The sequence below is a fragment of the Hippoglossus hippoglossus genome, chromosome 10 (assembly GCF_009819705.1).
Source record: "Hippoglossus hippoglossus isolate fHipHip1 chromosome 10, fHipHip1.pri, whole genome shotgun sequence".
In the NCBI taxonomy this organism is placed as follows: domain Eukaryota; kingdom Metazoa; phylum Chordata; class Actinopteri; order Pleuronectiformes; family Pleuronectidae; genus Hippoglossus; species Hippoglossus hippoglossus.
The window spans coordinates 16120639-16133709 of record NC_047160.1 but is presented as its reverse complement, the minus strand read 5'-3'; the positions used below and the strand labels follow the sequence as shown (position 1 = coordinate 16133709).

Here is a 13071-nt window from a genome sequence, read left to right as displayed (position 1 = left end):
CACTTGAACTTTTCTTTTCTGACCTTCAACACTCCGCAGAAATTACTCACTCTCCCAACTACACCCTGACAGCAGAGACACACCAACACAGAGCCGCACAGTGACCGGGATTCTTCTCCACTACAAGTGGAGAGCAACACTGTGGTGCTGACCGTGGTGCTGAATTCTAGAGTCTGGATTATAGCTGAAGGACTCGTACAGTGGGGGTGGAGAAGAAAAACATTTTATACACTGCCCCAGAGTCCAACATTTGCACCTGACACTTGTCAAATTTAATCGAATAAATAATGTCAGTCAACATTTGTGAGTATTTGAAATAAGCCTATTTCACTACTCGATTGATTTCACTATATCTCAACACAAGACAAAACTAGTTGTGATGCCATTTTTGGTGCCAGGGACTTTTTAGAGCTAAACCTTGTAGTATGCACTAACTGTGGCAGCACATTGCCAGTATTTTATTAATATTTCTGCTGAAATAAAATCTCAACTCCAACACCATGGTGACTTACTCAGACAGGCAGTTAGTTGATGCATCTCTTTCCTCACTCTCTCCGGCCCAAGCTGGGTTAGCTTTTATCACAGCCTGCTTCCTTCCCAGTAACAGCTACAGTGCAACCTAAATATTTGAAAACATTCCTGTACCCATTTCAAAGTAAAAGCACTCTGGCATTTCTATTTACTGAATCCATTCATTTGATTTAACAAGGTTTTTAATTGTTATTGCAGGACCGGAAGATGCATGGCTTCATAGAGTAGAATCCTAGCATTTAGTACATAGGCTACTTTTATTCAAGGAAACACAGTAGATATACCAGAAACCTCACGTAGCAGCTCTGCAGTGGCCCCACAGTGGACAAACTCCCCATGTGAACAAAAGACGTGAACAAGAAGCACCAGATTATCAAAGAAGCTGCGCACGCACCCGGTGTGGCTCAAGAGATGAGCAAACTGAACAGTGAATACAATGCAGTTCTAACTGTCACTAAAAAATAACTGACCTATATTCATTTTTTTATTATCATTCCACTGCCACCAGCAGGTTGACATTTTTATTCTTTAGTGACACGCCACTGCCATTCATGTGTCCCTCAGAATAGTTGATAAAAACTTATGTTGCTGTTATGCTGTATTCCCTCAGGACTCAACTATTCGTTGCCATTACCAACAATTCCCAGATGTTTGAATGTCGTACACAAGAGTGCAACAGGGGAGTTACTCAACTGCAGACAATGACAAAATGATGCAGCAAGGAATATGGAAAGGCACTAAAAGTTACATGGAACAGATCTGACACATCTTTGTGTCAATCTCTCCCTCCTCTCTCTCCCTCCTCTCCCAGGAGCATCACATGAGCTGCAGCAGCAAAAAAAACCCTGAATTATTGAAGCCGACAAGACATCTCTCAAACCCCCACACACACACACACTCGCACACAAACAGTAACTGTATATCTGCCCTCAGGGGGAAAATGAGATAATGACGAATTCAATCTGACATGGTTTTAGAGACCATAAACATCAGAGTGAGAGAAGGAGAGGAACAGAAGGGGGAGGGGAGAGATGCTGACACTGATGGAAAGGAGGGCTGGAGAGGTGTGAAAAGGAGAAACAGAATGCCCATGATTTATTTCACATGGTGACACTCTGGGCTGGGGAGGCTACTTTCCCATGTGATGGGAGCAAGAGGGCCCGCCTGTAAATAAAATCAGCGGCATTACATCATTGATTAAGCTGCCTCCAAAACAAAATGCGTTGCCAGATAATTTATGACAAAGCACACTGTGTAAATTGAATGCTGTTCGTATGATCATCTGCATCGGCTATCCCCGTGGGCATGAAGCGATGACCGCGTCCATCATCTCAATAACAACTGCTTTGATTACAGGGAACAAGCAGAGGCAGACACATGCAATCAATCACAACACAAGGCTGCTTTATAAATCAAAAGATATAACCTCATTACACGGCAGCGAAACCAGCAAAGAGTGTGGAGGCAACATGTTACAAGACACGAAAGGGAATGAAATGACTATTGTGACCGAAACAAAATGAACAACACCAATAAATATCTGATTATATCTCATGTCCACATTTATATTGACGAAACCATTACTTTTTACAATGTCCAGTGTGTGTATAGTTGTGTCTATGTGTTCAGTTTGATCAATAGAGAGCAAGCAATGACTAGTTCTTCTTTTAAAGAACTGTTTGGGTTAACACACTAACAGACCTGCCTTGACTACTTATCAACTTATTCAACTTTATTCAAAGAGAGGAAGGATGAGTGAAAGGCAGCGCATGAATGTTGTAGTTTATCAATCATTGAATGGAATTCTATCCAGTTTTGAATACATCACAGTCATCATCATGGATAAGTCCTGGGTTTGTTGGTGATCTCCTGACTTTACTGCTAGCGCCACCATCTTGTTTAGAGCAAAATGTATTGACAGCTATTGAGTGGGTTGTGATGAGAATTGGCACAGACATCCATGGTGCCCAAAGGATTCATTATTTCTCCTGACTTTGAATCTAACATCATCATTTGCTGAACATTTTATCCAATACTTTAGAGTTGTAGAAAGCCCCATCATCTATTCATTTTTCTATAGACAACAAACCTGATCTTTTGTGCATCAGCAGAAGCCCCCATGTTCATCGAACAACAAACCCCAATTTGTGAAAAACTAGTGAGTACTTAGTCGAACGCTATAATTCTAAAGAGAAGGTGTCTGCTCCGACCTGCAGAGCAGAGTCACATCATAGAGAAGTGGAGTCTAATCACATGACGGGAGGCGAGTGGACCGACAAGACAATGATGGAGCAATATAACGGATTTAAAACTGAGGACATTAACTTACACTGTGCACACTTACACATATTTAACAGTATACGTGCTAAACATTAGCATGTTCGCATCGTAAGCATGTTAGCAAGCTGATGTTCAAATTTAGCTGGAAGAATCAAAGGAGGAGATGTGATAACAATAAACAAAGAAAATATATTTTTTTGCATGTCCCAGTTCTATGTTCACTAAATTATAAGCCGCACTAATCTCTTTTTGCAGTAAAAAAAAAATCATATCATGGCATCTACATCCCAAAGATATTATTCTAAACTCTTTCCACTTGATATTACAGTTAGAGAGTTTATCTTCATTGCTAAATAAATATATGTGCTTTAATTCCAGATGAGCTCACACACTCCCAAGACCTCACACTCCCAGCACAACAATACTTTGTGTGTGCCAACAGTACAGGGACTTTACATTTGGCAGCCCAACAAGCAGGCAAATAAGGCTGCTATGGCTCATCTCCACTCATGGATTCAACTTAGAAACCTGATTAGGGGAAGACAAATCCAGCACTGGCATATGGAGAGAAGTGGAAGGAGCCAAAACCCCGGAGGAAACATCTGATCACACACAAGACCCTGCACACTGTGGGGAGGACGGCTCAACGCAAACAACAAATACTTACAAAATGATTACATCCATCTATATTTTAAGGCACAAAACATGCCATGCATAATGTAATACTTTCCAGTTTTCTTCACACATATTTTCCTCCCCCTTCCTTGAAAACCAGCTGCTACAGACACAAGCGAAAAATCTGACATTATTGACATATGTTGGCAGAAAGCTGGCTGCCTGTCATTAGTATAAATAGATTTTCTAACAACGGTGGCAGACATCCATGAAGATGAAATATGGTGTAAACGCAGCGAGGACAGCTTGAAGCCATATGGATCAAAACCACGTGCAGCGTAATGGCACATAAAACCTGCAAATTAAATTTAGAGTGACTCTGCTGCAATGATTAGTCGTTTAATCAGAGATGATTGACAGACATTTACTTTCGATGCAGGTTCCACAATTTAAAATGTAAAGATTTGTTTTGTTTAACATCATTGTAAAATGAATATCTTTGGTATGAGGCCGTTATTGGGACAAATAAAGAATCCTGTACATGTCACCCTGAGCTGTTTATCACTATTTGTCGACATTTTGTGAAAATCTCAACTGATGGGCAAATCTAAAACACATTAAATGATGTGATAGCATATGTCATCTCACCATCTGTAGGTTTCTGAAGCCATATGCAGCATAGGTGATCTAATGCAATCCTGCTTTATCCACAAGAATTTGTCATGTTGCATTTTAGTACTAATAGTAGTCGAGTATGTTTCTCAAGAATATGTTTGACTACTGCAATGCAATGATGTCCAGATACAGTATAGTGATAAGTCTGAAGGTGTTTCTACGGTGGCTGGGAGAGCTCAATTCACTGAAACTGAAATTTCTTTGCAAATAGACAAAACACAAGCAAACAAAAAACTCATTAACTTAACAGCATATGCCTGGACACACAACCAAATACATAGGAGAATACATGCTTGTTGTTGCCATGGTGATTCATTAAGATTAAACATTGGGATTGCACCATTCAGACATTATTCCTGATATCTGCTGTTAACGCTGCAGTGATTCTGTAGCTACTGTTTCTTGATTTAGTTGTTTTCTGTGAATGAACTTGTGTTTTACTTTGCAGCATTTTTTAATGAATGTGGCACATTTTATTAAAATGAAGGTGTTTTCTTAATTTGCTTGTGACTTGTGTATTTAAATGTGGATTCTTCAGCTGCAGTGCGTTGAGCTCTCAGGACCATCGTTGGTTTCTGCGTCTGAGCAAATCGAAATCCAACAGCATCTCTTCAAAAGGATCGACAGCTGAGCAGGACAATTTATGTACAGGACAATTTAATACAAATACTCTCCCCACAGAGAGAGAGCAGGGAGTGTGCAGGGGCTGACATGACAAAGCTGGCTGACACACACACACACACACACACACACACACACACACACACACACACACACACACACACACACACACACACACACACACACACACACACACACACACACACACACACACACACACACACACATTGATGATGGAGTCGACATTTCTCCATCTGTCTATCTGTTCTGTCCACAGTCTCTATGGGCTTCACATTAAAGCTCCTCCTCTTCCTCCCTTCTCTTACATCTCTCTTTTTTTCCTTTCCTGTTTCATATCGTCAGCCAAACACACACCCACATGCATGCACACACACACACACAACGTATTTATCCTGGTCATAGGAGACACTGACCTTTGTCTACCCTGCAACCAAATTGTCCTCTAGTGTATTTGTGTTTGTGTGTGGGCTTGTGTGTGTGTTGGCATGGGTCTTCCTGCCTTTTCACACTCTCATTGATTATATCAAGGCTCCAATCAGGGTTACCAGGCCCTGTAAATTTACTGATCGATCCCTGCAAGAGCCTCTGGGTGGATGGGCAGCTGTGTGTCTCTCTGTGTGTGTGTGTGTGTGTGTGTGTGTGTGTGTGTGTGTGTGTGTGTGTGTGTGTGTGTGTGTGTGTGTGTGTGTGTGTGTGTGTGTGTGTGTGTGTGTGTGTGTGTGTGTGTGTGTGTGTACTAGTGTGAGCATATACACATGGAGAGAAAGCAGCGAAGAGATGTGAAAATTGTTCAATACACAGTTTAAAGAGAACTACCTGACACAGAAAAATGCACTTGTCCCTCTTCACACATACAACCACAATCCTTCAGCGCAGAGATTAGAATCAGCATTTTCTCATTTGAGATCAATAGCCCAGTGAGAAATGTGCAGGCAGGAGGAGAGCATGCAAAAGACAAAAGGGATGAAAGGGGCAGACAGCGTGAGAGAGGAGGTTTATTTTGAAGGGCACTTTTTCATTAGGTATAAAATGAGAGATGAAAGAGCCAGAAGAAAGAAAAGGTGATACAAAAAAGGGATGAATAGGAGGTATAGAGGGACATTGAGAGGAGGAAGAGAAATGTAGGAGAAGAATGATAAGTAAGACTGATGGCTGTCTGGTCAAGTCTTAACTGTATACTGTGTGTGTGTGTGTGTTTGTAGACGAAGGTGACTCCAGGGTTCGTCTTGTCTAAGCTGCTTCTCTAAACCACACCCCACCCTTCCCCCTCGACTGTACAACCAACCAATCAGAACACACACACACACACACAGACAGACACACAGACACACCGATATAACAGAAGACGGACAGTTAATTTGGATGCAGTTGGAAGCTCCCAGGTGTGAAAGCTTATACTGTGAGGCGGAGTGGAGCTGAAAAAGAACATGCACCGTCAGCGAAAGCATTTCCTTTATAGATGGGAAAACATGTGGTACAAGCGACCCGACCAACCACCTTTGAATTGGAAATAACAGTGTCAGTGCAGATGATGGTGAAGACCACGTAGTCGCCCCTAAAAAGTGATTGCACATACACACATGCAGAGTTCTGGGGTGTGTGTGACTGGCGGCCCCAGAGAGGCCGTTAAAAGATGACAACATTTAATTCTCACCATGAGACAGAGCTGACACAGGCCTCTGCATACACACAACACACACACACACAGCAGTTTTCATCCTCCTAAGATTTTCAACTTGCCAACAGGATCACCAGCTAATGAATAGACACCCTGGCGATGACATGCATTTCCACAAAACACACGAGGAAATGATCCGATTTTGTTCACTTCACAGCGTGAAAACAGGAAGGAAGACGGGATTTAAGAGGGAAAAGAGAGGGAGAGCAGGGGAAGGAGGATGAAAACAGGGGAAAGCTTCTTTTAAGATAAACTAACAAGGTACAGAGAGGAGTGGAAACAGCTTTTCCACAATTATACACTCAGGATATGAAACTATAAATACCGGTGTTACATCACTCAAAGGTTATGACTTTACTTTTCCACAAACTCTGCAGTGATAAAAACATCACTAAGAAACAGTGGAGGGCCATAATTATGGACTGTTTATTAAGAACACTTAAGAAAGTTGTCTTCAGAGAACCGGAGACAATGAACTGGAGCTACATGCTACATGGGTTAGTGTGCGGCCCTGTGAGATTAGATCTATTATTAAGATTTTGTGTTATTCCCCATGAAGCTACTTGTATCAATGCTCCAGCTGGGGCCCTCATATCCACTTCTGTCAAGACCGGAAAACTTGGATGTAGCCGACAACACGAGGCTCACAGTTGACCCCTGCCTGAAACAAAAACACAGTCAAACTCACTGCTGCATACAAATGCGTGTATATGTGTGTGTGTGTGTGTGTGTGTGTGTGTGTGTGTGTGTGTGTGTGTGTGTGTGTGTGTGTGTGTGTGTGTGTGTGTGTGTGTGTGTGTGTCTTCAGTTGCATTTTATTTCCACGAAAGCTCATGAAAGTTTAAGTGTTGATTGCAGCCTAAGGAAAACTGAAATACCGCTGGCATAAATCACAAGTGATTTGGCAAATGGGAAACAAATGTGGTGTAGCAAGTTTTTCAGGATTAAGAAACAATTTAATTGGTCGTAAACATTAGGGTATCCACAGACACGCTGAGCAGGCTCCGAGCCATTCACGAAGCATTACGGAAACAAAGGCACTGCGCTAGAACCCAAGATAAACCTCTTTTCTGCTAAGACAACTCAGCTAATTATACCCAGACATTTACACAGCGGCGTGGGGTGTAAACAATTGGACCAGCTCAACCAGCAAACCTGTCCATGCACCTCAATGTGATGCCAGTATAGTGTGTCATATAATACAAAATCCGCTGGAATTCACCTGCAGATGGTTTATAAGCAAAAACAGACAAAGACATTGGCTTTATGTTTTTAAACTGAGAGGATTGTTTCAATTTCAGCTGCAGACCTTCCTCAGTCGAAGTAGAATAAAACTGCATCAATCTGCATTGCACTAATGTCCCAACACATTAAAGCTCACTTACTAGAAAATATGGGTAAACATATAAATCACATCCCATTTTTCCTTATGTTTTTCTAGATGAGGCCACCTGAACTCTGACGGCTAAACTATTGCACCGGCTCCCCTGCCAACATACGGACGCTCATACATTATGCAGGAGGGAGCAAGTGGCTCATCAGCAGGGATGCGAAGTGAAACATGGCAGGCAGAGGCGAGCGGCAGAGAGGAGGAGTCATGGGTGAGGGCAGAGGGAGCGGGAGGAGGAGATAGAGAGGGGCCATGGTTGAGGAAGCACAGGGTCATTCGCTGCTCAGAGGCAACAGAGGAACAAAATAAGAAAGAGGAAAAAGAGGAGAAAACGTGGAGTTCATGACTCTGAGGAGGGACAGGAGGGGGCGGGGCTGATTGTTTGACGCTGCTACTGTACTTCACATGTTTGTGGAGGAGAATAAAGGATTAAAACTATGACATCAAATCAATTTAGTTAGACGATAAAGATGAAAGAGTGTGAAAATTTCGTACCACGATTACAGTAACCAAAATTATCATGATGAGTATTACCGCTGTATTTTTAGACTGTGCCGAAAATGTTCAAAAGTACTGATATACAAACTGAAGTAATTTCTGCAAGTTTTATATTTAAATAGTATATTTACTATCCATAAAAATAATAATATAGCACCAACACCATATCAAATATGCAACATTAACATCAAAGAAGGGAGGCCTTATGATGAAAACTTCCCGAAATGCAGGTTTAAATTAAACCTTAAATAATAAAATAAAATATGTGTATAAAAACAACCATTAAGACAAGAGTATGTGCATGTAAGAACAATACAACCATATGTCAACAAATCTGATGTCAGGTGGACACTGGATGCTAACAGTTGCTAGCTATGGACAAAGCACTAGCAACTCATGCTGTTACTTTACCAACCAACTCAATAGAAACGGTACAAATAACCATCAGACATTTTACCAGAGTAAACCATGAAACTGGAAGCTTTTTCATCCCAACATGAAAACCTATAATGATGACACTGATACTAATTTACATTTACTAAATTACTAAACGTGGATCATAGCAGCGGTCACATTATCGGACATAGATTTTAATGAGTCTGAAACTGCTCAACATTGGTCACCAAATGTCTAGGTCAGCTCCAACCACCACGACTTGGCCAACAGTTTTTTGGTTTCAGAAAATTAAATTCTTCACAGTTTAAATGTGGCTTTGAACACACCATGATCAAACTGGCAGTACATCAAGATCACGCTTTCCCTGACTCGTCACATTAAGCTGGTTGCAAGAACAGTTTCCCTGTTTGATATTGATACAGAGACACATTTTCCTAATCTAAGGTTGAGCTATCTGGGATATTAAACTGTGTGGCGCCGGAGAGACGAGGAAAGAAATAACAGGGAAAGGTTGGCATAGGAAAAAAAAAAGACACAGTGGGACAAAAGACAGCAAATGTCTCAGCAGACAAATTACGACCAGCGGGTTTTCCTGTGTGAACAACACACGCACACAACAGCAGCACCTGCGTTTGGTTGGTAGCATGGCTTGAAATATTAAACATAAATGTCACCACCTTTCCCTCTATCTATTGCTCCTCCTCCTCCCAGCTCCCTCCACTCCGCTCCTGTCCTCCATCCTCCACTGACAGTTTCCTGTTAATGAGTTTCATTTGCACAGCAGACCACGAAGAGGAGTAAAGAGTGGACAGCACACACACACACACACACACACACACACACACACACACACACACACACACACACACACACACACACACACACACACACACACACACACACACACACACACACACACACACACACACACACACACTGCAGGTAGTCAAGCCCTGGCCGAGTGTATAGAGAGATGACTAATACTAGCTTTCAAATCATGGCTTCAGTGCTGTACAGGGAAGACCAGTTCGGCTAATTAGGCTGACGTTAGCCTGCTGTCTGCTGAAATCCCTGGCGAATACGTTAGCAGGCAACAAAAGACATCGAAGACGATATCAAATGCAATGCCAGTGGTAACACAACTGTCAGCATAGGCCTGGAAACAACTGGTCAGACTAGAGAGTGTGTTAGCTCTGGTACTAAAGCTCCTGGAGTGATATCTTGGTGTTGAGAATACTCTACATATGAAGAACACGAGCTTGTCCTAATTCTGACATCTATAAAAGTTTCTGGGTGTCAAGATTTGGTCACATTTTGTCTCAACGTACTTAAGAGAGCTCTTGAGGTATCCTAACCCATTTACAAGTCACCAGCAGATGGCTGTTTCACTTTGCAAAAATGGAGAGCAGTTTTAGAAGTGAACGATCACACTAAGTAGATTAAATATGTTGTTATATGTGTTGTATTAAGACATGTCCCTAACATCCGCTGGTGGTCACGCACATCCGCTAACATCAACTGGCGGTAGGCATTAATTAGCGCAGTAGAACCTACAAGGGATATTCTCCATCTCGTCCTATGTTCCTATGGGACAGCGTTTAGTTTAAAAAGGCATAGAGGAAGGGCTGGGCGATATGGCCTAAAACAAATATCGCAATATTTTTAGGCTATATCGATATATACACAAAATATATCGCAATATTATGAAATCTCCTCTAAATCACTATGCAAATGTTCAATTCACAAAAGTCCACAGGAAGTGGCTAAGCTAGCGGACGTTAGCATTTCGGTAACCTTAACAATTAACCTGTACAATTAACCTAAATCGTGCAGAAGACCTTCAAATGGAAAAGAGATATTCACCATCTAGTCCTATATTGTAAAATAGAGACTTTCTAAGTCACCATCTTCATGACATGTTGGAATAAATGAAAACAGTTCATTTAATTTGGTTGTGATGGTCTCTTGCCAGGAGCTTCAGCCATTTTTGCAATGACAACAATGAGAGGTTATTCTATGTCCCCTCTGCAGTGCTACTTCTAATGGGCAGAATTGACCCTACGAAGACTTGCAGCTAGCCGGTTAGCATGATGTTACACAAAAAGGCAAAAAGTGATAGAAATAGAAGAAAGACAGACAAACAGTCGTCTTCCATGGCAGAAGACATCTCTTAGCGAGTTACACGGAGACCATGCAATGTTTCTGCTAGAATGGTAATAGCTAATGCTAATGTCGCTTATGTAGCAACACACCACACGCAGAACCTCTTAAAGTAGGTCACATCGTCAAGGAGCACCTCAAAGTTTTCCCCAGGTCTTTATTAAATCTGTATGATGTTTATACAGAGTGAAATATCCAACCCATGACAGAATGGTTTTATGGCTGCACTGTTCCTTCAAATGGAAAGACTCTGTGCAGCATTTTGAACACCTTTCCTCAAAACTCAGCGTGAGACTTGGAAAACCTGCGGATCTCTACAATCTCTCCAAATATTCACAGCTGTGTGGGGTTTGAACAATGAGGCTGCAGCAACAGGCTGATCCTGTGTTTCAGTACCACTGCAGCACTTCTGAATTAGAGTGTCCTCCTCTAAAGCAGATACTTTATTCTACAAGTCATTCATCGGTCAAGGCTTAAAGTGATTCATAAGAGCATTTAATCGTTTAAACAGTTTCAAAGGCTGAGTTTCAAAGCATAAACCAAATCTGGGTCAATCAATCGAGGCAATTTATACAGAGTTGTACATAAATGCATCTGTTTGCATCTGACCGCACATGGAGCCACGCTGGTTCACAGTCATCTGAAGAAATGAGCCTTGGTGAATCTGGACAATGGATTGACAGTGAACTACACACATACCTCCAGATATAGTAGGTAAGTAGATTAACATGTTCATTCTTTTTCAAAAACATCAAAAAGTACTGCAGGCTTAAAAGTAGAAACACCAAACATCTGACTCAAATAGACAGAATCAGTAATCAGAGAAAAAAAGCCAAAGTCAAATCATAAGAAAAACATTTTCCATCTCATGCAGAGATTTGATTCTGTGAGTCTGACTTTGTTTCCACCAGGTTTAGAACCTGCTGAGTTTCTACAAGGTGGATTAAGCCTGCTGGCAAGTGCTCAAGTACTCACAGGGTGTTGTAGCAAGGGCGTAGTGCGCTCCCACACCGTCACACACACGCACACGGACACACACACACACTATGAAGCTAATTATAATGTCCCTTTTGGCTGTGGATGTTGTGTCGCTCAGCGCAACTCACGTCTCTGAATCTGTTCCAGGATCTGTCCTTGTTGAATTGAGCCACGGTGCTCAGCCATTTGTCGTTACTGTCACCGGAGACCGCCGTTTCTCCGCTCAGCAAGAGAGCCACGGCCGGTAGGAGCAGAGAGAGGAACATCTTCTGGAAGTAAAGACGGAGAGAGGGCGTGAGAGTGGACAGAGGAGAGGAGAACAGAGGATGCTGCTGCTGCTGCTGCTGCTGCAGCAAAGTGTTGGATGAAGTGAGCACTTTGCAGAAACACAGAACTCTGCGCGCTGTGACGCAGAGCGGGTCAGGATGTCACCACCGAACACGAGCCGAAAACACAACACACGCTGTTTACGTTCGGAGTGTGTGGAGAGCGCTCACTTTACCGAACGGCTCATCCGTCTTCTAATCGGATTATAAACATTGGAGAGTTGTCACCGCGGCAGATGGGGCGCAGGCGAAACCACCGGCTCACGAGCTTCCCCATCCTCCAATTTAAAAAGCAATTAGCGGCGTCAGCACTAATTTCAACCCCCACGGAGACGGAGCATTGTCTTGGCTTCTTCTTCTTCTTCTTCTTCTCCATCCACTCATCCATCCAGCAAAAGCACCAGCACCGCAAGAGTCGACTATTGACTTTCATTTCCAATTTCTAATTCTTTCTCCTTTTCGGACAAAGCGCGCGCACGGTTAATACGAGTGCGTGTACTTACCTGGGATAGTTCGTCTGTGTCCTATTCCGATTCCCGGGGGAAAATAAACCCACGGCCCCGGGCACTCCGTCCGGTTTCACCCGACTGCTTATAGGACTGACGGCGTGAGGGAGCTGAGAGGACGAAGAGCGGACCGGGAGTTTTCTCCTCCTCCTCCTCCTCCTCCTCGGTCACCAGACACCGCCTCTCTCTCTCCTTCCCTCCCTCCACTTCCCTCTCTCTCTCTCTCTCTCCTACCAACGCACTAACCGTGTCATTGATTTTCAGCAGGGGGGTTTATGCATGTTTCTTTTACGTTCACACCAGGGTGCACACATTCGGGAGCCGTGTCAGAGAAAGTCGTGTTGTTCCGGGTGCACAACACAAATCATTTTAGTCACACATCTCTGCTGTTGTGTG

General features: G+C 42.7%; 1 protein-coding gene across 3 annotated transcripts in view; it reads right to left on the bottom strand.

The window, feature by feature from the left end:
• Positions 1–12811, bottom strand: part of LOC117769787 (testican-1-like) — a 94699-nt gene extending 81888 nt beyond the window's left edge. For 2 of the 3 annotated variants that reach the window (XM_034598925.1, XM_034598927.1), the window contains exons 1-2: positions 12673–12811; positions 11972–12112 (exon numbers count right to left, since the gene is read on the bottom strand). In XM_034598925.1, the coding sequence (XP_034454816.1) occupies positions 11972–12109 (138 nt within the window). In that variant the 5' untranslated portion in view covers positions 12110–12112; positions 12673–12811. The remainder of the gene's footprint in view (positions 1–11971; positions 12113–12672) is intronic. The other variant, XM_034598926.1, reaches the window with a different exon arrangement.
• Between the last annotated feature and the right edge of the window lie 260 nt (positions 12812–13071).